The 26,966-nt window shown below is 43.7% G+C and overlaps 1 protein-coding gene across 3 annotated transcripts in view; it reads left to right on the forward strand.

The window, feature by feature from the left end:
• Window positions 1-26,966, forward strand: part of znrf3 (zinc and ring finger 3) — a 57,458-nt gene that overhangs the window by 20,898 nt on the left and 9,594 nt on the right. Inside the window, exons 2-5 of one of the 3 annotated variants that reach the window (XM_058069797.1) lie at window positions 6,789-6,911; window positions 23,439-23,513; window positions 24,607-24,738; window positions 26,345-26,452. In XM_058069797.1, the coding sequence (XP_057925780.1) occupies window positions 6,789-6,911; window positions 23,439-23,513; window positions 24,607-24,738; window positions 26,345-26,452 (438 nt within the window). Of the gene's footprint in view, window positions 1-6,788; window positions 6,912-23,438; window positions 23,514-24,606; window positions 24,739-26,341; window positions 26,453-26,966 lie in introns of all 3 variants that reach the window. The other 2 variants (XM_058069796.1, XM_058069798.1) reach the window with 2 other exon arrangements.

Consider the following 26,966-nt stretch of genomic DNA (forward strand, 5'->3'; position numbering starts at 1 on the left):
ACATTCCAAACCACAAGAAAGGGCAAATTCTGCAGTAGGATGGCGCTCCTTCTCATACTTCAGCCTCCACATCCAAGTTCCTGAAAGCCAAGAAGGTCAAGGTGCTCCAGGATTGGCCAGCCCAGTCGCCAGACATGAACATTATTGAGCATGTCTGGGGTAAGATGAAGGAGGAGGCTTGGAAGATGAAGCCGAAAAATCCTGATGAACTCTGGGAGTCCTGCAAGACTGCTTTCTTGGCCATTCCAGATGAGTTGAGTCATTGCCAAGACGTATGGATGCAGTCCTCCAAGCTCATGGAAGCCATACACAATATTAATTCTTTTTTCCAAGGTACAATGACTTTATGTTCTGATGTTATTGTAGCATATTTGTGTATTCAACATTAAGTATATGTATTATTTCTACATTTTTTTGTATGCGACAAGACTTTTGTCCAAGCAAAATCTGACCTTTATGCCCTAATTAAATGCTAAAACTCAATGAATGGTACAAAACTTTATTTTGATATAAAAAGCATAATCTAGAGGGCTTTGCCTTTCATATAAGTCATTTCTGATTCCAATTGAGCAACTACAAGTCAAGTTATTATTTGTTGTTCCTACAACTTGGATAAGCGACAAGACTTTTGTCAGGGACTGTATATGTGCCCTGTGATTGGCTGGCCACCAGTCCAGGGTGTATCCTGCCTCTCTCTTGAAGACGGCTGGGATAGACTCCAGCACCCCAGCGACCCTCGTGAGGATAAGCGCTAGAAAATGAATGCTCTTGAAGGTGAAACCATATACTTCTTGTCATTAAGTTTTTTGATGAAATGTTTTTTTTTAAGTTAGCTAGAATTAATTTTGTTATCGTAATTGGTGAGGCAAAACAATATATGTTTATGGTTGTCAGGTGGATAAATGGAACCAAAAACTTGTCCCCACATTTTTTGATGACGCAATTGTTTTTGTGCATTAAAGTGTGGTAAAATCGACCTATCTTTTGCATGATAAAAACCTACGAGTCTCTTTAGTTTTAATGGAAATAATACTTTAAAGCTGTTTTTTGGTTGTCAGCACTAAAACTCAGGAGTGTGCGAATGGACAGATGGAACCCAATACTTGTACCGCAAAGTTCTTTGATGACATGATCAGCTGGAATTTACAATGTAATTGGCAAGGAAAAAATGTGTGTATTTGGTGTTACGACAAAAAGTGAGCGCATGCAAATGGATAAATGAAACCAACTACCTGTCAACACACAGTTTTTTGATTGTTTTTGTGGATAAATGGAAGCAAATACTTAACAAATAGAAAAGTTTTATTGGTGATAGGATAGTTTTTTTTGTATGAAAGTGAGCTACAGTTGACTTTGTTTTTGCAAGAAAAAAATCATTGGTTCATGGTTTGTTGTTTTTTTAAGGGTGACTTTAAAGCTTCAGACTTGATTTTAAGATGAGTAGCGAAGCCTGCTTTTTTTTGTGTGGAGCAAACAAAAACAGGCTCCAGGGATCGTCATGATCATCAGTTAAGTGGAAATATAAGACGTTTCCCAAGAGTCTGCTTGGTTTTGTATGCCGGATGTTAGTATGGTAATGAACGCGAATGATGCTGCCAATCCTTGTCCTTGTCGTGGGGTGGCAGCAGTGTGTTCTCAATGCAAAGATGCTGTGATCTCCTCAGGATGTTCCCTTCCTCACAAAAGAAGTTTGGCATCCCGTCCGATGTTGACCTCTGAACTTTGTCGGCTTGTCCTTTGTTTGTGTCACTCTGGATTTGAAAGCATGAAGAGCTGGAAAGTGACACCACACGCACGTGTGTACACACACACCATGGGTACTTCCTGTGAGAGAGGCACAGGCCATGCATGTTAAGGCACAGGCCATGCATCGTCGTGGTGCTCAGTGTTAAAGCTGTGAAGCCTCTGTGGCGCATATCAGGACATGGACAAGATATTTGGTGTCCTCTCTTGCCTGTGAAACCGTGACACTCATTTGCTTGTTTGTCCATCACCGTGGATACCCCCCCCACCCCTGCCCACGCCTGTCGGCTAGCTGGCATACCCCTTCAAGAGCAACATCATGTCCGTTTGTAGTCGTCAAGACGATACCGTTTGTTTACACTGAATGAGCTCAGAGTAAAGTGAAACCCGGTGACTTGTAGTGCACATGGCTAGGCTAGCCAAGCTAGCAGGTGGAAGTGTTGCTTTTTGTGACGAATCACCACAAAGTGCTTTATCCCCTTGGACTGTATCCAAAAACATCTTTAAATTTCCTCAAAAGTTCATCACCAAGCTTACTACTTGTTATCCTAGAATCCATTTTGCTATTTTGCCTAATACAAGCTAGCGTAGCATCCCAAACTGAACGATTTTTAGGAGGTGGGAGGGAAGGGTCAGCGGAATCAGGAAGTGGTTGAGCTAGGTTTCTTCTTGGTGGGGTGAGCCTGCTAGTGAGACTGCTGGCCTGCGGGGAGGCAGGTGGGTGGGAGGACTGGCGCCTGGCCCAGGTTTGTCCTTCCCGAGCTTTTTGTGTGCGTGCGAAAAAGGTGCCAGCATCCCGACAAGAAAAGACAACACGTTGCTTCCACTCTTCCAATCCTGCTGTGTTTTTTCTCTCCCTGATGATACACATACTGTACCATACAGTTAGCGCCGATGCTATTGCTAACAGCAATAGCTGGTCCACCAAAACCAGCCACCAAAGCAAGCGGGCCTGGGGCTTGTCAAGACAACAACACTGAGCTTCTTCTCCTTAATGCAAGCCAGCATAGCATCTGTGTGCAAGTTGCTAAACTAGGTTAATACTTGCTAAATTAGCTTAATAAAAATTAGAGGAGCACCCAAACTGTTTCAATGTTATTAAGCTAGCTTAATGCAGCTGAAATGCCATGCAGCATAGCATTCAAGTTGTTTAACTAACTTGACGCAAGCTAGTGTAGCTAGTAGGTTCAAGAACAAGAACAGCAGAGTGCTCCTGTCATGTAGAGGATCTCTGAGTAGTGTAAACATACGGCGTGTGTTTTCATGAATGATGTTATTTATGAGTATGTTAGACATTTGCTGAGGTCAGCATTTTACAGTATCTGACTCACTCTTGTGCATTCAGTTGAATAATAAAGTTGTGTTTGTTTCTTTCGGCTTTTTCCTGATTTTAGAGTCGCCACAGCGGATCAAGTATGTAACGTATTTGTAACATATAGGTAAGGTATAAGTAACATATAGGTAAGGTGTAGGTCACTGCATATGGGCATTCACAGAGTGGTTCTGAAGCCAATCTTTTGAGATCTTGGCTGTGTGCTTCGGGTCGTTGTCCTGCTGAAAAATGAACCTTCGCCCCAGCCTGAGGTCAAGAGCGCTCTGGAGCAGGTTTTCATCCAGGATATCGCTATATATTGCTGCATTCATTTTTCCTTCTATCCTGACTAGTCTGCCAGTTCCTGCTGCTGAAAAACATCCCCACAGCATGATGCTGCCACCACCATGCTTTACTGTAGGGATGGTATTGGCCTGGTGATGAGCAGTGCCTGGTTTCCTCCAAACATGGCGCCTGGCATTCACACCAAAGAGTTCAATCTTTGTCTCATGGTCTGAGAGTCATTCAGACGGGCTGCCATGTTCCTTTTACTAAGGAGTGGCTTTCGTCTGGCCACTCTACCATACAGGCCTGATTGGTGGATTGCTGCAGAGATGGTTGTCCTTCTGGAAGGCTCTCCTCTCTCCACAGAGGAACGCTGGAGCTCTGACAGAGTGACCATCGGGGCCTTGGTCACCTCCCTGACTAAGGCCCTTCTTCCCCGATCGCTCAGTTTAGAAGGCCGGCCAGCTCTAGGAAGAGTCCTGGTGGTTCCAAACGTCTTCCATTTACGAATAATGGAGGCCACTGTGCTCATTGGGACCTTCAAAGCAGCAGAAATTTTTCTGTATCCTTTCCCAGATTTGTGCCTCAAGACAATCCTGTCTCGCAGGTCTACAGACAGTTCTTTTGACTTCATGCTTGGTGTTTGTGCTCTGACATGCACAGTCAACTGTGGGACCTTATATAGACAGGTGTGTGCCTTTCCAAATCATGTCCAATCAACTGAATTTACTGCAGGTGGACTCCAATTAAGCTGTAGAAAGATCTCAAGGATGATCAGTGGAAAAAAGATGCACCAGAGCTCAATTTTGAGCTTCATGGCAAAGGCTGTGAATACTTATGTAAATGTGATTTCTTAGTTTTCTATTTTTAATAAATTCAAAAAAAGTCAAAAAAAAAACTTTTTCACATTGTCATAATGGAGTATTTTGTGTAGAATTTTGAGGTAAGAGATTAAATTAATACAATTTGGAATGAGGCTGTAACATGACAAAATGTGGAAAAAGTGAAGCGCTGTGAATACTTTCCGGATGCACTGTATCGGTAAGGTATAGGTATGGTGTAGGTGACGTATAGGTATGGTGTATGTAAGGTGTAGGTGACGTATAGGTATGGTGTCAGGGCTCTACGTTTAAAACAAAAATTACTTGCCCATGGGGAATCCTTAAGGTGAGAACTACTTGCCCGAACTTGCCCCATGTGAAATGAAAAGACTGCCATAATGATATCATATATCAATATATGCTGATAATTCATCAGATAATAGTACTGATGCATTGTATTTGGAGGAATGTCTGAAAAATTGTGGAGATGTATGTTAACATGGCAAGCCATACTACCTTACACATCGTAGTCGTAGTAAGCAGTGATATTTAGAAGTTGTGCACCAAGAACGGGTGTGGGTAAAACGTGAATTGTGGATTGCGGACCGCGGTCTAAATAAACGATTCTGATTGGTCCATTTCAAGATTTGCAAGGACTGGTTTGCAAATTACCACCGGAATTACGCAGTCCGTGTTTTACCAACACCCAACAAGAACCGCTTTTAAAAAAACTCTTGGCAGTACGGCATGCTAAAGTGCATTTGCCCGACGGGAATATTAATGATTGGATTTACTTGCCCGAATTTTGTTTTAACTTGCCCCGGGTCATCGGTACATCGTTATTGTCGAGCCCTGGGTGTATGTAAGGTGTAGGAGACATATCGGTAACGTATAGGTATGGTGTATGTAAGGTGTAGGTGACATAGGTATGGTGTATGTAAGGTATAGTTAAAGTTTAGGTAGAGTATAGGTATGGTGTATGTAAGGTATAGGTATGGTGTAGGTGACGTATAGGTATGGTGTATATAGTAAGGTATAGTTAAGGTGTAGGTATGGTGTATATAAGGTATAGGTATGGTGTATGTAAGGTATAGTTAAGATATAGGTATGGTGTGTATATAAGGTATAGGTATTGTGTACATGCAGGGCCCCTTCGGCTGCTAGCGAGCTGTGTAGGGAAGATGGTGCATCCTCCCAGCCGTATTATTGAGAAAGTGTTTGGAGAAGCTTGTGTGGGAATTTGCAGGCAGCCTGACTTTGCAAGTCTTATCTTCTTCTCTGCTAACATTTGTCGGCGTGTGGGAGAGCCGAGTAGGATGGGGACGAGCGTGTCGGCATGCAAAGGCGCCCTGTTTCTTCAGCGTGTCTGATGCTCCTCATCATCACAAGGCATGGTGTGAGAAACCCCCGCCACATCAGAGGGAAAGGCCAACTTTCTCCAAAAAACACTTATTCCCTTCCCTTGTTTATATTTCATCCCTACACCTCATCCTCTATACGTATGTCCTCGCTCAACAACAAAAAGCCCAAACCCTCCACTTAGGTTCTTGACCCCTTGGCCTGCTGCACCACCAATCTGCACTTGGTGAGATAAGATGGGGTTCAAAGGTCGGGGGGTCCCCAGAGGGAGAAGGGTACCATCCAGGGTCATCTGCAATCACATCAGAGTGGCTGCCAGGGTGTGGAGCCACGATGCTCCTGCAGTAGGAGTTTAGCGCTAATGCTAATGGTACTAATAGTTTGTCTTTACACTCATTAATCCATCATTCTGGAACTTTAATCATCATTTAGTGTGCAACATATCCAGTGGCGACACTCCACTGTCCACGTTCTCATGCACTCCCAGCGCTTTTAGAGCTCAGAAATGAACTTGTACATAAGACTTTTCACATTGAGGAAATACCCACCCCTCTTCAACAACCCCGCCTGCACTGATGGCGGGTAATCAGAGATGATCTTTGATTAGCTTTCTTGCAGTAGGTCCTTAAGAACTGCAGAGTGCTCCTATCATATAGAGGATCTTTGACTCATGATTTTGCAGGAGGTCCTTAAAACCATAAAAAAACATAGGGCTCCTCTCATATAGAGGACCTTTGACTGTAGGGGATCTGTGATGTGTGCCTTTGCAGTAGGTCCTTAAGAACAGCGTGAGTGAGAGTGTTTCTGTCATGTGGAGGATCTTTGACTTGCATTTTCTTAAGAACATTGGGGTGCTCTTGTCTTGTCTAGATGATCTTTGACTTGAGATACTGCAGTACAGAGGGCCTCTGTCATGTAGAGGATCTTTGACTACAGAGGATTTGACTAGCGTTTTTGTGATAGGTCTTGCATCAGAGCACCTCTGCCTCATGGAGGATCTTTGACTGCCGTTTCTTTAAGAACAGCAGAGTGCTCCTGTCATATAGAGTTTTTTGTATCTTTGATATCTGTATGATCAGCATGTTTTGGGCGGCAGTTGCTCAGGGGTAGAGCAGGTCAGTCGGAGTCTACCCCAAGGCAACGGTAGCTAAAGATGGAGATCACCAGCAGCAGCGGGGGGCCGAGGAGTGAATGAATAATGTGTTGAGTGGGTACCTTGAAAGGCACGATATAAATCTAATCCATGAATACTATTATGTTCTTTCCAGATGCACCCTTTGGGATTATGCAACAACAACGACGAGGAGGACCTGTATGAGTACGGCTGGGTTGGGGTGGTCAAACTGGAGCAACCGGAGCTGGATCCCAGTTGCCTGACTGTGCTGGGAAAGGTAACCACGGCAGCAATGCACGCGTGTTTGTCTCTGAGTGGGAGAATTACAGGAAATGAGCAGGCTTGAGACTACACAAGGGTTCCTGTCGTTTAGAGGATCTTTGACTGGCGTTTGTGGCGTGTGGACGTGCTAATGGCAAACTTTGACTGGTGACGGATGCTGATGTATCTTTCTGAGCAGGCATTCTTAGGAAGAGATTTGACCAAGGAGTAAATGTTGAGTTCTGTCAGCGCTTAGGCGGGTTTAGTCAAGGCACCGGTCGTCACACAAGCGTAAAAAGATGCAAACCACTCCTTCTCACCGGAAAACATTGCTCACATTTTGACTGAAAAGATTGGGATTGGGATTGATTTAAGGCTAGCATGGTGTGTGGCTACCGCTGTTAGCATGCTAGGATGATCAATCCACCACAGGAAGCATAAATGCTGCTTTTTCATTTATTTGCCTCAATTGTAAAGTGGGCGGGGTCTTTATTGAAGACAGGTTATTGTTTACATTTGTATTTACAGTATGCAAATAAAATCCCCACCGTCTGCTCGGTGGAAGCAGGATGGCCACGGAATGGCGTATTGGCGCCATCTCTTTCCTCGTAATTAGAGGCGGGAAAGCCCATTGTTGCATCTCGACAGAGCGCAGGCCGGGCCCTTGGACACAGCTGCACGTCTTTGCCAGACCAGCCCCCCCCAAACATGCCCCACCCTGGCCCGGATACCCGGCCGGCTCCCACTCCCACACCACCCTTGATCCTTCCAGGACCATCCGCTCGCCCGCCCACACTGGGCCACTTTGCCTAGCTGGAATCTTTTCTGGTCAGTCTGGGTTAAATTCAATTACAACATTCTTCCTGCAAGAAAAAGGTAAATGAGGGAGAAAAAAGGCTGTTTATGCTGAGCCCTGGCTAAAAATAAAACGTGTCTGGGAACACAATGCCCCCCAGCTGTGCTTCGAAGCTTCGCCACATAGCAGCGGGCATTTGCCCCTCTATTTAAAGGCGCCTTTCTTTTAAGTGGCCCAATTGGCTGATGCATATGCTCAGATACCACAGGGTGACATCCCACTCTGATGCATGTGGTCAGACACCAGAGAATGACATCCCACTCTGATGATTAAGGTCAGACAACAGAGGATGACATCCCACTCTGATGATTAAGGTCAGACAACAGAGGATGACATCCCACTCTGATGCATATGGTCAGACACCAGAGAATGACATCCCACTCTGATGCATATTCTGACATACCAGAGGATGACATCCCACTCTGATGCATATGGTCACATACCAGAGGATGACATCCACTCTGATGCATATTCTCACATACCAGAGGAAGACATCCCACTCTGATGCCTATTCTCACATACCAGAGGATTACATCCCACTCTGATGCATATGGTCAGACACCAGAGAATGACATCCCACTGTGATGCTATTCCCACATACCAGAGGAAGACATCCCACTCTGATGATTAAGGTCAGACACCAGAGGATGACATCCCACTCTGATGCTATTTTCACATACCAGAGGAGGACATCCCACTCTGATGCATATGGTCAGGCACCAGAGAATGACATCCCACTCTGATGCCTATTCTCACATACCAGAGGAAGACATACCACCCTGATGCCTATTCTCACATACCAGAGGATGACATCCCACTCTGATACATATGGTCAGACACCAGAGAATGACATCCAACTCTGATGCCTATTCTCACATACCAGAGGATGACATCCCACTCTGATGCATATGGTCAGACACCAGATAATGACATCCCACTCTGATGCCTATTCTCACATACTAGAGGATGACATCCCACTCTGATGCATATGGTCAGGAACCAGAGGATGACATCTCACTCTGCTCAGGCACCAGAGGGTGACATCCCACTCTTATGCATACGGTCAGACACCACAGGAAGATCATTTCTTCATTTCTTTCACACCTTTGCTATAGAGTAGGAGCCTTAAAAACAGCTGAGTGTTCTTATCATAGAAGGGATCTCTGGCTAGAGGATCTTTGACTAGCGTTTTTGCCACACATACTTCCAAAAAGACAAAAGTGCCTGTTATATAGAGGATCTTTGAAAAGCATTTTTGCAGTAGAGCCTTGGAAACAGCCGAGGGCTATAGGATCTGTGACTAGTGTCTGTGCCAAACGTTCTCAAAAGGAGACAAATGCTCCTGTTACATAGAGGAGTACTGTTTTTGGAGGGCGTTCTTAAAAACAGCCAAGCCCTCCTCTTGTATAGAGGATCTTTGACTAGCGTTTTTACAGCACATCCTCAAAAACACTCCCATCCCAACAGCCGAGCGCTTTCCACTATTGGACTAGTGGATCTTTGACAAGCATTTTGCAGTACATGCTTAAGTATGGCAGATCTTTCCTGTCCTATAAAGGATCTTTGATGGGATGGTCTTAGCTAGTTTTTTTGCAGGACTTTTTTACAAACAGCCGAGTGCCCCCGTCAGGTGGAGGATCTTTGATTTGCATTTTTGCAGCACTTTTTCTTAAAAACAACCAAGCTCCCCCCTCAAATAGAGGATCTTTGACGACCGTTTCCGCAGCACATCCTTAAACATAGCAAATCTTTCCTGTCCTCTAAATGATCTTTGATAGGATGAACTTTGCTAGCGTTTTTGCAGAGCTTTTTTTTACAAACAGCCGAGTGCTCCTGTCATATGGAGGATCTTTGTCTCGCATGACGAGCATTTTTACTGCAGAGTGCTATCGTGGTATAGAGAATCTTTGACTCGTGTTCTTGTTGAGGACTTTATTGTTGTGTGACGTGCTGGTGAAGTTGGGCAACGCTGTGGGACATCCTGGTGAAATTGGGCTACACTGTGGGACGTCCTGGTGAAGTTGGGCTACGCTGTGGGACGTCCTGGTGAAGTTGGGCTACGCTGTGGGACGTCCTGGTGAAGTTGGGCTACGCTGTGGGACGTGCTGGTGAAATTGGGCTACACTGTGGGACTTGCTGGTGAAATTGGGCTACACTGTGGGATGTCCTGGTGAAGTTGGGCAACGCTGTGGGACATGCTGGTGAAGTTGGGCAACGCTGTGGTACGTGCTGGTGAAGTTGGGTAACGCTGTGGGACGTGCTGGTGAAGTTGGGCATCGCTGTGGGACGTCCTGGTGAAGTTGGGATACGCTGTGGGACGTCCAGGAACTTTTTTTAGGTTGCAGGTGAAATTTGTGTTCCCAAGTTTAGCGGAATGCGGCGTGCCACGCAGCAGCAAAGGGAGTAAGCGGGCGGCCGGCATGTGCTTCCCACTGGCTCAAAGATCCTTGCCGGCCGGGCTGGCATGTCCAGCGTTCGTATGTGCATGTTGTGTGTGTGTGGCCTGGGGGTCTGCCCTTCACCAGCACCATCGGTTCCACCGTGAACGTGCGCCAAAGACAACATTTCATCGTGGCATAGCGCAACTGGGCCGGGCCTGGCCATTGAATAAAAAGATTCCTCATGACATCTCCTCCCAGAAATAAACACCGCTTTCAAGTTCCTGCCAGAGGCGTACGACCATAAAATGTGCATCCTGCATGGGGCGAGTCCTAAAACCTGGCTTGCCCTGGAACAATGTGTGTGGGCAAAGGAGCGGGATTTCATCCAACGGTCTTGACTCTACTTGACGCGACGTGCGTCCCTGGCCGAGAAATTTCTTTGAACCCTCTTGTGAAAAAAAACCACCTCGCTAAACCAGCTTTGGTCTTCCAGAGGAATGTCTGCACCTCCTTTGACAACATAAAGAAGCCAACGCCGCCCTCACAGTTCATTTATTCTGTCATGTCAAGGATAATTCCATAGAAATAAGCTAGGACCGCATCTTGTATGGCAGGATACATTTGCTATCCGCTGAAACTGAGCATGTCTCAGCTTTTGGCAACACACGTGCGTGCACCTCACAGTGTCGACATTTCCCTTGGTGCCCCGCAGTTCCTATTGTTGCTGGCAGCACTCGTGTCACGCTGTGACCGCCGTTCTTGAGAAGACAGAGTACAGTCGTCTCTGGCCACTTCCTGGTTGGAGAAATATATTGACTAATAAATCATGCTGTTTTGTGGCGGAATATGGCCTGGAATTGGACGTGATTTGACATCCTGTCTGGAAGTTTTTGGTTTCTTTGTTTCAGAAGAAATAAATTCAAGGCTAAGTGGATAGCTTGCTAGCTTGCTTGTTTGTCATATAGCTAGCAAGGTAGCTCGAGTCGCTGCAGTATCAGAATTGTGCAATATGTTGTAAGCCTTGAATAACAGGAGTGTAAAGGTGATTGTAGGGGTGTTACTTCAGGTCTACGGGGCTCTTACACCAGCTGTGGGCCGCGAATGGCCATTGGGCCGCACTTTGGACACGCCTTGTATTGTATGAAGCTGAATCAACATGCAGCCATTGTTGTCTAAACATCTCACGCCGAACAAATTATGTGCAATTACCACGCCATTGAATCGCAGCTCCCCCTGCACTCATGCGGCCCCAGACGGAGGCATTTGATTGGAGCCAAGGCAGAGTTATCATGCCAGCTGTTTAGACAAAGCTAAGGGTGTGTTGATAGTAAACGTGTACTGCTGTACAAGCAGTAGGTAGTGTAGTATTGCTCAGGACAAGGTACTTTGGAAGCTGGCTGAAACGGGCAGGCTGTACGGCCATCAGATCAAACAGCCGCTGCCTCTTGGTGCTAAGTAGCTTTGGGCGTGAAGCCTGGCATGTCCCAAAAAGCCAATAAAAGCGTATGGAATGTTGTAGGAATGATGAGGAAAAGTGGACTGAAGGAGGGAAGACGTCAGCAGACAGACAGGATGGAGCGTGATACGCAGGAGATGGGCTCGGAGCCTGCGGCAACCTTCTGATGTCCTACGCACTCAGGTGTGTGTTGGAGGTCGTCTGGAGGCCACGGCGGTGCCAGTGGAGTGTCATTCCCACTGAGCGCATTGGCCGACCAGGACTGGCCTTGTTCTTGAGACGCCTCCTGTCGCGCTTGTTTGTCGGCCACGGTCAGCAGCGCCGTCTGCTGGGTGGGCGTCATGTGCGTGTGCACGCGTTAGCTGGTCTGCTGCTTGTCGGCGTGGCGAAGGCGAGCTGGGAAGCCTGGCTGATGGCTTTGTTTTCATGCTGGATGACTCACTGCGGTGTCTCGCCATCCTCTGGCGCTCCCTTTTTGATGCTCCTTCCTTCCATCACTGCAAGAAGGCGAACTCAGTGCAGTCACTTGATTTGATTTATTGGGCGTCCAAACGTTTGCCAGCGGGGGCACAGGCTGAAAAATGAAGGGATGCAACTTTGCCCCTTAGATATTTAGCACATGAGCTAAGAACTCATCTTTGTCATTTACTGCTGCTAAAAAAAAAGCTATTTTTATTAGCATTTTTTTTTATTTTCTAAATATTTCTTCTTCTATGACTTTATTCCTGTAATATTAATAACCTTTCCCCAACCTAAATTGTTTATCATAATGTTACAACTTTATGAACATTTTCTATTTGTTTTCTTTAGTATTTCAACTCTCTGCAGCTAAAATTACATATTTAAAAAAATTAGAATATGACTTTATTCTGGTAAAATTATAGCTGTTTTTTTTTTTTTTAGATTTGAGCTTCATTCCCATAACATTATAACTTTTACCACCACCTAATGTTCCAAAAATGCCAAGTTGGTTGCTCTGTTTTCATTTATTCCAACTCACGGTCCGCCTCCAGGCACGCCCACTCTGCTGCGATTGGCCCCATTCGGCTTGTACATAAGGAAGTCGGCGGCTGGATGGCTCACAGTGATGTCATCGTGAGCCAATATTAAAATAAACTTTAGTTTATGGTGACATGGGTTCATCATGGCAGAAGTGACAACTGCAGTCTTGGACACAGCATTAAAGGGCACCTATGATGCTTTTTCCACTTTTCTGACTTATGTCATTAGAATGACAACCGCTTACGTCGACGTGGGGGGTGGAGGGGGGGCGTTGACATGAACGGTGCCAACTTGCAATGTTGTTCATCACAATGTTAACGTGGATTCAAAACCGATAACGCTAACGCTAGCTCCTGGGCCGCCGCTTCACATGCCCACACGCTGCGCTGGTGAACTCGGGGTGCAGGGAGGACGAGGAATTGATAAAGAGGGGCATCGGCAGCAGGAGGTGCCCCCCCGCCCCCCCACGATGAGAAAACGTCTCCTCTCTTCAATCATGGGCCCACGAGAATCCCACTGCGCCGGTTTCCATGGTCACTGGGAAGCTTCATGTGTCATGCGGCTCCAAGTGAGCCGTCCCCGGTGCCGATTCCCCGCCTTTCGATGCGGGGGGGCAGATGCATGAAGGGAGGAGAAAGGAGCCCAGGGGAAGTGGAGCTAGATGAGAAAGTGGTGCCTTCATACTTTGTTTTGTTCCATGCCAGTGGAACACCACTTTCATCTCAGCCGGAATGTTGCAGCAGATCAAAAGCCCGGCTGTGGAAAAAGTCAATCTCTGCAAAGATAGGAGCAGACGTTCAACCCAGTCCCGGCAAAGCCCCGTCGTTCCCTCCCTTCATCTCCACCTAAGCCCGCTGCTTTGTCGGGGAATGTGCATGAGAATCCTCGTGGCCCCGTCCCCCCTGTGTCCGGCCTGGCATGGGATCTGGAAGGGCCCACCGCGCTGCTAATCTGAGGCCTCTCCTATCTAGAGATGCTTCCACCACTCCAGGATTAGCGGGGGCGTGAATGGCATCCTGCTCTTGTGCTGCTTTTATGCTCAGCCAGCGAGCCTGTGTTTGCCCGGCAACATGTGATGGGGAGGAGGAGGAGGAGGTGCTGTGTGGGTCGATGAAGAAAGCATGCAGAGACAAGGCCAATTGCTTTACACGGCCAGAACATTAGGTACACCTGCATGGTGTTATGCCATCGCACTGGCAGCTGTTGCTAATATTCCTGATCCTTAGCAACAGTCCTTTGCAGGTGTGTCCCACCCACACATTGTTTAGTTATTGGGAATATTCTATATATATATATATATATACGTGTATATATATATATATATATATATATATATATATATATATATACGTATATATATATATATATATATATATATATATATATATATATATACATATATATATATATATATACGTATATATATATATATATATATATATATATATACATATATATATATATATACGTATATATACATATATACGTATATATATATATATATACGTATATATATATATACACGTATATATATATATATATATATATATATATATATATATATATATATATATATATACGTATATATATATATATATATACGTATATATATACATATATATATATACGTGTATATATATATACGTATATATAATCTTAATATTATAAGAAAAAATGTAAGTGAAACGTAGGTTTAGTTTGGTTTAGTAAGATGTCTCATGTCTGAGAAAGAGTGGGATTATTCAATCCTCTGGCTGAGACGGACATGCCATGACTGAGATCGAATGAAAAATAGGTTCTCCTCTCATGATGTGTGGAAGTGGTATGTTTTTGTCTTTGTTGTCCTTTGTTCCACTCCTTTTGAAACACTCTTAAGTCTAGAACAAGTAGATTGGAGAGGCTAACGAGTTAGCTTGCTGGAGAGAAACCGTGACCTGCATAGTGTGATGTCAACAAAGAATAAAAATGGACTCTTGTGTGTTATTTTAAGTCTACAGGGCTCTAGTAATGTTACAATCAGTGTTTATTCTGTGCTCTAACTGTGAAAAGATTCCACTGATTATTATTGAATCATACTTGGTGGAAATTCACCTATCACTGTCGAGTCTGGGACCATTTAATCGTGATAAATGAGGTACAACTCTACACAACTAATGCATTCTTACAATGACAAGTGTAAGATGTGTCCCCCTCCCCCCACCACACCTGGTCAACAAGTCTGGTTTATTACCGGCGGCGTTTCCTGCTCTGATGTTAATCTTTATGGGGAGGAGAATTACACACATGAAAAGGAGTACTGTCCGCCTTGGCTGATTATATCTTCTTTCATCACTCTGGCCTCATTGTGCTCACTGTGATCACAACAAACAATGAGAGCATTTAAGACAGGTGAGGCGGCCACCTCCCATGTCCCAGCTGCTTAATGTCTGCCAATTATTTCTTTGGGAGAAATGCATTTTGGTGTGGTGGAGATGGCATCCACTCTCTGGAACGGATGTCCATTTTTGTAAATCCGTCTCCAAATGTTGTCCACTGGATTTGAATGTGATGTCTGTGACATCACTTAGCCATCTGCTGTTTGACGCCCCTGCACAACCTGAAGCACCATTTTTCCACTGAAGGATCATGATGGCACCCACTCCGCTGTGCTGTGTCGGGTGGGTCTCCTTGCCATGGCAGGAACCTTGAAAGCCAGCAGGACTTTCTTCCACGTTTCCACTTGTCCCACGTTTGGCGCTCTCCTGTAAACGCCCAATTTTGTGACCTTGAAAAAGATGACCTTTCTTCTCTGGCAGATGTTATCTGATGCTATTTTTTCCACCCTCGGTACCAGCAGCAACCTTCATTTGGGCCGAGGATTGTCAGCCAATGGGATCCTCCAGCCTTTCTGTTCCACGAGTCCAACTCCAGTAGCAATGGCGTGCTGCAAGAGGCCTTGGTGATGCAACAACACCACCGCGCTGTGGCGTTGCCATCAAGAGATCATGGCGATGGGAACACCTGACACATTTTGGCCAAGATTTGTTTTTGTGAAGTGTTCCCAACAAGGACGAGGGTTTTCAAGGCCTGGCTTCTCCTTGGCGCTGTTGCTAGCTGTGACTCTGTGACTCTTAAGCAGGGCTGCACTGTATTTGTTTACGATTGTTTACAGCAAATTAAGGCTTCATCAAACCTGTGCTAACATGATGGCCGCTGCACACTGGCAGCCGTGTAGTTTTCCATGGCAGTAACTTGTCTGAGCTATGGGGCGATCTCGGTGTGTGTGTGTGGGTGGGCAGGCTTAACGGGGGCCCGCAGCCCGTTTTGCCCTGTGACCTCGTCGCAACGCAACCATTAAGGCCTCATATGCCCCTTTTTTATTTGTGTCAAGGCCGTAGAGTGACTCTGTGACTGTAGTATTTTTCTTTATTGGGTCGTGCTGCTGGCATAAGCTGTTATCCACACCTGATAACGCGCTCAGAATGCTGTATTACATCACACATGCTATTCTACGCAACGTATACTGCACAGTACGTGGCCTATGAACAGGACTGAATGAGTACTTTGAGGATTGTCATTGTAAGAATGCTATTGCAAATGGGAACACATGCACAATACAAGTCGTCCCTTGCTATATGGTGAAAAAGTCATCTCTGTTTTGTGGTTGAAAATATATATACTAGAAAGACAAGTTATATGTAGCGTTGTGGTCACTAGGAATCACTAATGTTATGAGACATGACTTTAGATGCCTTACCTTTCACACTGCATAGAGACTGCAGAGCCCAGCCTACATGCCATGGCCAAGACGGACGTGCCATAGCTGAGACGGACCTGCCATACTGAGATGGACGTGCCATAGTCGATATGGACATGCCATATTGCTGAGACAGACGTGCCATAGCTCAGACAGACATGCTGTAGCTCTGACAGGTGTGCCATGAATGAGACAGACGTGCCATGGCTGAGACAGACGTGCCATAGCCGAGAAGGATGTGCCATTGATCATTTGTATGTTTGGCTCACGTGATGGGGGCTTAAACCGACGTTCTGTGGGAGTGTATCAGAGTCAGTTTTCGTTTTATGGCAGTTGTCGTAGGAAATGCCTGAAACTGAAATGTACGTTTGTTTGCGATGTCGCTGTGCCGTAAAAAGGATGAATCTTGTTTGGATCCAAGTGTTGATGGGCTGTTCTTGAACGTAACACTGACATTGCAGCTTCCTCCTCCTCCATCCCATCTGGCAAACGCAGCTCGGGTAAAACTATGTCTGGCCACAGATTGGGATTTTCTAGAATTTGTTGTTGCATATTGTTGATTCTAGCCTGGAATGGAGTCGCTGTCATGAAAACGTCCTCTCGTCCTGTCGCAGAAGAGGCCTTTTAAAAAAGCGTGTTTGTTTTCCTGTAAACCCCAAAGACAGGCCCTGTAGCGGTAAGAAAACAACACAGGAGGAAAAGTGGAGGAAATTGAATTAGCGGCTGCTCCACGACTCTGTAGTCGGCGCGCTCGGGTCGGCGCGCTCGGCCTTCTGTGAGCGTGTGAAGTGAGCCAGTGTGACGCCGGCGAGCACTCAGGGCGTCCGCAGAGGCAGGAAGCGGTGCCCGCGGTGGGCTGCAAACAAGACATCATGTCTTACTCAAAAAGTCCTGGCAGCCGAGAGGCAAGCATTCTCTAGCGCCACCCACTGGTGATGACTGGTGACTGAGGTCACGGTGACCTCACTAACCTCACAAAACATTTCTATTATTCTACAAATCAAACCTCTAGTATCATTCATTCAACACTGTCGTCGCACGGCAGTCACACCATATTAACATATTTGCAGTACTGTTACAACACTGTAGTACAGTAGTCTCCAAAGTGCGGCCTGGGGGCCATCTGCAGCTCGCACCACATGTTACAAAGAAAAAAAAATGGAAAAATCAGCACTAATTTTACAAGAATAAAGTCAAATTAATAAAGAAATGAACGAGACCTCCGTGGCATCACACCAGCTGCTCAGAGAGTGTGTCCGAATGCAGTGCACCTTGCTGGGTGAAATAAAAGTGCAGTACAAGATTACTAAGTAATATTATCTGTCTGGGGGCATATTCATCACACTGTAGCCATCAGCCAATCAGACACTTGTACCACATGTTCATAACGCTAATGGAACATAGCAGGAACATGCTGCTACTTCATAATGACAGTGCAACATGTATGCGTGATATTTTAGGAGTTTTCTGCTTCCCATCTTTCTGACTTTGCTGAGTGCTGCTGGGAGCCTCTCAGAGGTGTTCCACCCCCTCCCTCACCACACACACACACACACACACACACACACACACACACACACACACACACACACCGTGTTGGATAGCATGGTTCACTTGGATAATTGTGGTTACGCAATGGCCAGTGAATGGCTGCCCCACATTGTGTGCTGAGGGAGGAGGAGGAGGAGAAGAAGGAGGCTGGTCAGGAAAAGTTGGGGCGAGCGAGAGGAAATGACACGGAAATGAGCTGTGTGTTTTTGGAAAAACTTCAGACAAAAAGTAGTGAGTGGAACATGTGATGACATGTGTTTTTTTTTTTTTCCCGGTTGTGATTCCATCTGATTAGGCAAGCAAGGCCGTCCGCGCTGCTGCTGCCCACATCGCAGGAAGCTAGCGTAGTGTAGCACGTAGCCGTCGTTGACAATCAATTGGAGGACAGGTTTCACGTCTGCTTTTTCTGATATCAGCAACGTCCACTCAGCCCTGCGAGGAACTCAAGTGTCCTTTCCTTTTGATGTTTACGTTGGCTTCGCGCCAAACTAAACTACTCCACATTGAAATGTATCCTCCAAGTGTGACAAGATAAACAAGTCCAGCCTACTGATTCTGCTCGAGAAATATGTCCACACGTGAAAGCAGCTGAAACTGCAAACATGAGGTGTAATGTTGTATGCATGTTGGAAACACACTGAAAGCATTAGCATTAGCAACTTCACTCCTTCACTTCTCTTTACGCCACTGTTCATGCGATTTGTTGCACGGTTTGTTTAATTGTCTTCCAAATAACATTGCGTCTCATAATACGGTAAAACTTGTCACCAAGCAACACTATAGCGATATGATAGTAACACTCTTGGGGTTCTAGTAGTTGTAACATTCTCAGGATTCCTGTAACAAGCTACTAACACCATTGTAATTCTAGTAATACATTAACACTTTAAGACTGCATTAATGTTCTTAACTGCTACTGACGTAGCGCAAAGTAGGATAGGAATACTAGTAACATGCTGATAACATGCTAATGCTAATGGTAATGCTAATGATAACTCAAGACCACAAGTGGTGCTACTATAGTAACCGTGTGTTACATGCTAACAACTAGTCATAACAAAGTACAATTCAATACCTGTCAACTCCAGCAGCATGGTAGTAACATTCTCAGGAGTGCTTCTAACATGTCAGTAACACATTTAGGGTAGTTGTAACCTGTTAGTAATACATTTAGGGTACTTCTAACATTCTTGGAACACTATAAGGGTGCTCCTAACATTCCAGTCACACTCGTAGAGTGCTTCTAACAAGCTAGTAACACTCTTTGGGTGCTCATAACATGCTAGTAGCACTCTCTGGGTACTCCTTAACAAACTAGTAGCACTTTTGGGGTTACTTGTAACATGCCAGTAACACTTTTAGGATACTTGTAACATGCTAGTAACACTCAAAAGGGTGCTCCTACCATTCTAGTCACACTCGTAGAGTACTTAGTGGGCTTTTAATATGGTAGTACACTAGTTTTAGTTTTAATTTTAGTTTTAGTTTTAACTCACTAGTTTTAGGGTACTCCTAACATGCTAGTAACACTCTTTGGGTGCTCCTAACATGCTAGTAAAACGCAACACTTAAGTAACAGTTGAAGTAACCCATTAAAGGTTCTTGTAACATGCTAGTAACACTCGTAGAGTGCTCCTAACATGCTTGTAAAATGTTACAGTGTTACTAATGTGATGCTTAAGTAACAGAGATATACAGATGATATAAAAAAACAACAACAACTGAGATGAATGAGACGTAGGAGTAACGCTGTAATGGCCTTTGCCAAAGATTGGCAAATCATGGCCGTCCTGCTCCGGCTGGCGCTGCCACATGCCGATGTTGCTTTGAAGCGCTTTGTCACCATGATGCAAACAACAGTAGAAGTTACTGGCAGCTTTCTGGGTAAAGTTGTGGGAACCAGGAAGTCGGCATGGAGCTGTCACTCAGCTCATCAAGTTGTGTCAGGTGTCAGTGAGCGGCGTTGACGAGCTATGACAGGCTAATTGGGCGTTGATACCCAACGGGCTGAGACGGCGCCGCGTCACATGTTTTAGTGGCGCGTTGGATGGATGGCATGGCATCGCTTGATTTTATTTTGGTGATCTGTGGCTGCTCCGAGAGGGCGAGAAGGGGGAGCAAAACACTTGACCACATGTGTGGGAGAAAAGTATGCCTTTATCTTTTCATAAGGCCAGGAGGCAACATGGAATTACAGGATAATAGCAGTCGAGAGTCTTCTGAAGACTTAATTGCCTTAATTATAGCAGTGACTGGTGGAGGGAGGGAGGGAGGAAGGGAGGGGAGTGGGAGGCGGAGCCACGGTGAAGAAGAAAGTGGGACTTACAGAGGGAGTGATGTGCAACATGATCCAGATGTTGCAGGTGTAGTCCAGGTGAGCGTGTTTCTACGTACGCTGGAGTAAAGGACCGTGTCTAACAAGACGCTGGCAGCCGCACCGAGGGACGCTAAAGATAGTGCTCAATTTCCTCGCTGTCTAGACGCCAGCTTTGCGGCGGCTGTGGTTTGCGTCTTCTTGAGAAAAAGATTGTGCTCTTGATTGTCGGGCTGCCCAAGCCAGCGGGAAGTTGGTGCGGCCTGCTGGAGCGCAGCGGAACTCCCGAGCTCGACTTAGCACAGCCCTTCCCATGCCCGACACATGGCTGTCGTCCAGACTAGCAGTGGAATCATTCGGAGTGGGTCTGGAATGGCGTTTTGTCAATGGGGTGCTTGGTGGATTCCGCACATGAAGTTAGGGACAGGAAGTAAGATCTCCCTCTCCCTGTCCCTCGGCGAGTTGGCTCTTCTGCTCTTCTTCTACCCGCTGATGACCGACACCTCCGGCGAGCCTCCCTGTCTGTCATTCATCAGTTCACGAGAGGAGCGATTGCATGAATTAATACACTTTACTTTGTCTGATTCCTCTGAAAAGGGAGGAGCATGACACACAGACTCGTAGCTATGACCATATGAAAATATAGAGTGGAACCTTATTCAGCGTTGTTGAGTCGTCAGACTCTAACCAAAGCGGACGCTAACTGAATAAATATTTCCCATAAGAAATCACGTCAATCCACTTAATGTGTTCCAGAAAGCCAATAATGTTAACCCAAGGAACACATATTTAAGGTGATGATTCTTGGCGTGAGCGTTCCTAAAGATGCGACGCGGCAGTGAGACAAACCACGGACACCACCCTCTTGTTTTGCCATGACTTATTACTTGAATTGTTTCTCACCAAATAATAACACACCGAATGGAACCACAGAAAGTTTTAAGTGCCAGCATTATGGTAAAGAAGGTAAGAAAGAGTATTTGAATTGAACCAAAAATTCAAAATAAATCATGGCAAAACAGTAAGGTGGTGTCTGTGCGGTGTCTCGCTGCCACGTGGTATATTTGGGAAGCCTCACGTCAAGAATCAGATAAAAGTAAGCTTTTTTTAGCCAGCTTCTTTGTTGGACACTGAAGATGTTTTGGGATTAAAACACATCAGGCCATGTATTCATAACCCGTATCCTATGCTAACTGGAAAATGAACAAATTTTTTCCTTGAATATTTCATCCCTCTACTACTAAAATGAAACAGTTTTTCCTCATAATCATGTTTTAATATAATTATGACTTTGTTTTATAAAATTAAAATGTTTTCCTCTAAATATTATGGCTTCATTCTTGTAAAAATTACTTTTTAACATTTCTGCCTGAGTTTTTTTTTTGGGACATTTTGTATTCATACTGTAATTATGACTTTATTTTTATAGTATTTTGACTTTATTCTACATTATAACATTTCCTGCAATCAAATTTTCCAAAAGTGATAACTTTATTCATTGTTTTCTTTGTTTTCATAACATTGCAACTTTAAAAGTATTCCTTTATTCCTTTTTCTGAACATTTTTGACCTTATTTTTGTAAAAGGACTTTTCTCATTTTTGCTGTTTGTTTTTTGGGGTTTGTTTGTGTTTTCTTGGGAAGTGGTATATATTTAGAAAGTGCCACAGGCCGATTCAAACACGAAACACACTTTGGACACCCCTCATGTACGTAAACTGAGGTATAAATATTTGAGGTTAAGTGAAAAACAGGAGGTTGCAAACACATTGAATAAACATTGACTAAAGTGGAGAAAGAGCGTTGAATACTTTCTTGGGGTCTGTTGCGTCTAAAAGGCGATCTGAAGTCAACTTCAGCCAATGACGCATGTTAAATGTGCACAAATGTTCTGTGGAGTGAGCGAGTGCACCATTGTTTTGGACCTGATGGATTATTTTCAGTCTTTCTATCCAAAAAAGAATAACTTTTCTTGTGGGAAGTTTGTGGATGGCACTTGTTTGATACGTTTCTATTTTTAGCCTCTCTTCTTTGCCTAGTGGCAACATTGCAAAGTCCTCCTTCGAACAATCCCCCCCCCCCCCAGCCGGTTTGCCTGCGGGGGCATTTTTGTTGTCGTCAGGCAAGTCACTGCACTGCAGATTCTTGAGGAGGGAGCTTCTTTTTCTAGAAGCGTCTCAGCCAGAGCCATTAATTATTAAATGGGAGAGTCGACTTCAAAGCGGTAGACTAGTGCTGAATTAAGTGTTTGTGTGTGTGTGTGTGTGTGGAGGGAAACTGGGTGAGAGGGGAAAAAAACGCTTGTGGAACGCTTTTGAACTTTCAAAGTGCAAGAAGAAGCAGCAGCAGCAGAAGTGCTGTGAGTTTTAGCGTGCAGTCCCACTTTGTCATGTTTGCCTGGCTTTGGTGCGTTTGCTCCGTTTGGAACGCTTGGTTTGGTCCAAGTGTACGCCATCATCCCGACAACTGGGTGTCTGGGTCAATCGGGTTGGGTTCACTTGAGATGCCGTGTGAAGGCGATGGATGAAAATATTTTTGGATTTAGAGCATAGACACAACTCATGACTTTTTATTATTAGAGCCTTCAAGACATGAAATAACACCCCTATGGTCACCTTTAGACTCCTGCTGCCCATGTAGTAGACATAATATAAACTCCAGTATGTACAGTATTGCCTGGTCCATGTAACATGACTACCACCTGGTTTCCAATGTAGAATATGACAACGTCATATATCACAACGTCTTTGAATGCGTTTTGTTTCTTTCGGCTTTTTCCTTATGGAGTGGCCACAGCGGATTGTCAAAATTCAAAGATTTTTGCGCAAAATATTACTTATTCTTTGAATATCAAATATAAAAAAATACTTTTGGAAATTTTTGCTTTAGTCCTGTAAAATTCTGCCCCCCACCACCTCAAATTTAAAAGATCTTTTTTCACTAAAATGACCATTTTTGTCCTGGAAAAAAACTTCCCTGAATATTACAGCTGAAATATTGAAATATTATTACTCCAGTTTTAGGGTTATGGTTGGGGTCGGGAGTTATTTGCAAAAACATTTTTAGAAGTGTCACAAGGTCAGATTTGTCAAATGTGTCTTAGGGTTAGGGTTAGACGGTTAGTTAGACGGTTAGGGTTAGATGGTTCGGGTTGCAAGGTTTTTTCCTTAAAATATTGCCTTCATCCATCCATCCATCTTCTATGCTAAGATGTTGAATGAAAACTGTAAAATGTTTTTTTTTTGCAGGCCAAGAGAGCCGTGCAGCGAGGAGCCACCGCCGTCATCTTTGACGTGTCGGAAAACCCGGACGCCATCGACCAGGTTGGTACACACTTGTGTCAAATATAAGAAAAAACCTAAACATAAACATTCAAGTCACATCAAAGTCACACCAGGGAAGAGACACATGTTCTATTACATGAAATAAAATACAGTATATACTGTAAAAGCCATAGAGTGTACTATCACAGCCTCCACACACAAGACCTTTTTATAGAGCTAGCACAATAGCATGCATTATTACCATTTGTCTTTATTATTATTATTATTATTATTATTATTATTATTATTATTATTAGCATTAGCATTATTATTAGCATTATTAGTATTATTAGCATTATTACTCTTATTAGCCTGTTGTTCCCTCCACTGCCAGAGGTGGTGCTGTTTCACTTTTTTGGTTGATGTATTACAGTAACTTATATGGCAAAAAAAGTTTCTCCAATCAGAAATCAGCTTTTTTTTCTACAAATTACCATGGAAGATTTTTACTTTTTCTTGAAATGTGCTCGCTAAAGATTTAACTTTTAGTTAGTAAAAATTCTTGTAAAAAAGAAAATCAAATCCTGTAAAAACAAAAAATAAACAGGACAACATTTTAAAAAATGAGAAAAAACAAGACATTTTCTAATATGAATCCACTTTTTGGAAAAAAAAAATTAAAAATTACTTTTAAAAAATCCTATAGGGTAAATTTCTTTCTATGAAGCAAAAATCTTTACTAAATCTTTACTAAAATAATTTTTTGGAAAATAAAAAAATAAGGTAGGTAGGTATGAAGGTAGGTGGAGGGAGGTAGGTAGGTAGACGTAGGAAGATAGGTAGAGGTCGATAGGTAGGTTGTTAGGTAGACGTGGGTAGGTAGGTAGAGGTAAGTAGGTAGACATAGGTAGGTAGATAGGAGTAGGTAGGTGGAGGTAGAGAGAGGTGGGTAGATAGGTAGAGGTAGGTAAGGTAGTAGAGGTAGAGGTAGAGATAGAGGTAGGTAGGTAGGTGTTGCTTCAGCAACATTTTAAAGTCAGAGCAAAATTCCCCCAGGCCAAAGCACACCCTCCATGTCATAGCGTCCTCCACGTCTACAATGCCCCTACAACGTTGGAAGCATCTTCCTCCGCTGACTACCTTCCTCTTTCAGCTCAACCAGGTGGCGGAGGACCCCCTGAAGCGACCAGTGGTCTACGTGAAAGGCAACGACGCTGTCAAGTTGATGAACATCGTCAACAAGCAGAAGGTGGCTCGTGCCAGGATACAACACCGCCCCCCCCGGGTAAGACAAGACGTCCAGCTTTGACTTCAAGACATTGAAGGCACTTGCTTGTTCTTTTGAAAGAACAACAATGGAACATGACAAAGTCCTATTCTATTTATTCAAACATATTAGTTTTGCACAAAAAATACTCTTACAAAATGTCTTTGTTCATTTTCACATTTTTAGATTGATATAAAATCATTTAGAATGTGCTGTTTTTTTTTGTTTTTTTGAGTAAAAATCCATAATTTTACTTGAAGAAAGTGAAAAAATATTCATCCTAATTTTATGGTTAGTTTTTTTTCATAAAAGGTTTAAAGAATAATATTTATAAATATATTCTTACAACGAAATCTTTTTATTTTCTTCGGATCTTGAAATGTATAGTATTGGTCATGTGACAAGAAAAAAAATTAATATATTTTCAGAATGGCTTGTGTTTTGTTTTTTCAAGAAAAAGTCAATATAGTTTGATTTTAATTTTAGTTTAATTTTCAAGTAAAATGTGTACAAGAAAAAAGTTTTTTGTGGAAAAGGAGGAATTTTCATCCCACCTTTACAAAACAAAAAATGTATTTTATCAAAAATGTATATCTATAGTAAACTTACTACTACTAGTAAAACAGCATGGACGTTTAAATGGTAAGTTAGGAAACACTACGGATTCTCAAAGAACGGCGTAAAGCTCGACAAAACGTCGTCATTGGCCAAGATTGCCGCGTTAAGAAGCCGTACAACGGCAGCAGACAAACATGCAGACCCCCCCTTAAAAAGGGGGGACACCACAACACGGACTAGTCTACCGCCACCTCCCAATCTAGTTCTTCGTCGGACACCGGGGACAAACCAAGCAAATCAGGTCAGAACAAGTGGATCTTCCACTGCTTTCAAAATTGTCCAGGAGCTATTTGTCCGTCCCTGCAACAAGTTTAAGAAGGCAAAAAGAATGATCAAGAAGTGGTTTATAGTAAAAAAGACAAACAGCACTTTAGTAGAATTTACTGCCAGGTGCCTAGAAGGAATCAAGCCAAATCCTTTTTGTAGGACCATACTGAATTCCATTTTTTCTTTTTGCTTATTTGCATCATGTTGAATTGCATCATATCGCAAGAAATTGCACCATATCTTATCGGATTGCATTGATTTGAACTAAATGATTATCGCATCGTATTGCATCACATCGCATCCTATTGCATGGTATCGTGAAGAGAGTGAATCGTATCACATCGTAAATTCCATGTATCGTTAAAGTACCGTATCGCTGGCAGTGCATCGAGATGTGTATCGAATCGTCCCCAGTGCTGAGATTCACACCCCTCGTGTGTATGTATATGTATGTATGTGTGTGTGTGTGTGTGTGTGTGTGTGTGTGTGTCAACTCGAAAAATGCTTGAACTTTTCTAGCGCCTCCTGTGGTCGTGTTGGGGTACATAAATGCTAATAACAAATTGGGGGCAGTGCCTCCTGTGGTCGTGTCGTGTATATACAGTACATGCAAATAATAAAGTGGTCGTGTATGGTACATACATGCCAACGATGATGATAACATACATGATAACATGATAATGTTGTCTATGAAGAAGTTGGTTTGAGAGCCGCATGCTGTTGTTTTTCTCCACAGCAGCCCACAGAGTATTTCGACATGGGCATCTTCTTGGCCTTCTTTGTGGTGGTGTCGTTGGTCTGCCTCATTCTGCTCATCAAGATCAAGCTGAAGCAGAGGAGGAGTCAGGTTTGTGTCTCCCAGCGCACACAGCAGTATTTGGGCAGAACCGCAAAACACTTTATTTGTCACGCCCAGAAAACACACACACATGCACACACACAGCATGACATGGCAGGTTAGGTCATATCTTGAGGGAGAAAAAAATGAAATATTATGAGGGGAAAAAGCTGTATTTTGGTCAGATATTTTTGGGGAAAATAATACAATTTGTTTTCAGAAAACTGAAACTGTTTTTCTCAGAAAAAAACATTTTTTCTAGTAAAATGTAATTCTTCTGAAAAAACTTTTCTTCAAGACTTATTGGTATTTTTTGGAAGAAAAAACAAAAAAAGACAAAAACTGAAATATTGTGACAAAAAATATTTTTTCAAATAATTTTCAGAAAAAAACATTTCACCAGAATTTTTTCCCCCAAGAAAAATTTTACTCAAATTTTTTCTTCTTCAAGGATATATTTATTTATTTTTAAAGAAAGTCATGTTTTGAGGGAGAAAACAAATATTCAGAGAAAAAAGTAAAC

The sequence above is a fragment of the Doryrhamphus excisus genome, chromosome 4 (assembly GCF_030265055.1).
Source record: "Doryrhamphus excisus isolate RoL2022-K1 chromosome 4, RoL_Dexc_1.0, whole genome shotgun sequence".
NCBI classification, from domain to species: Eukaryota; Metazoa; Chordata; class Actinopteri; order Syngnathiformes; family Syngnathidae; genus Doryrhamphus; species Doryrhamphus excisus.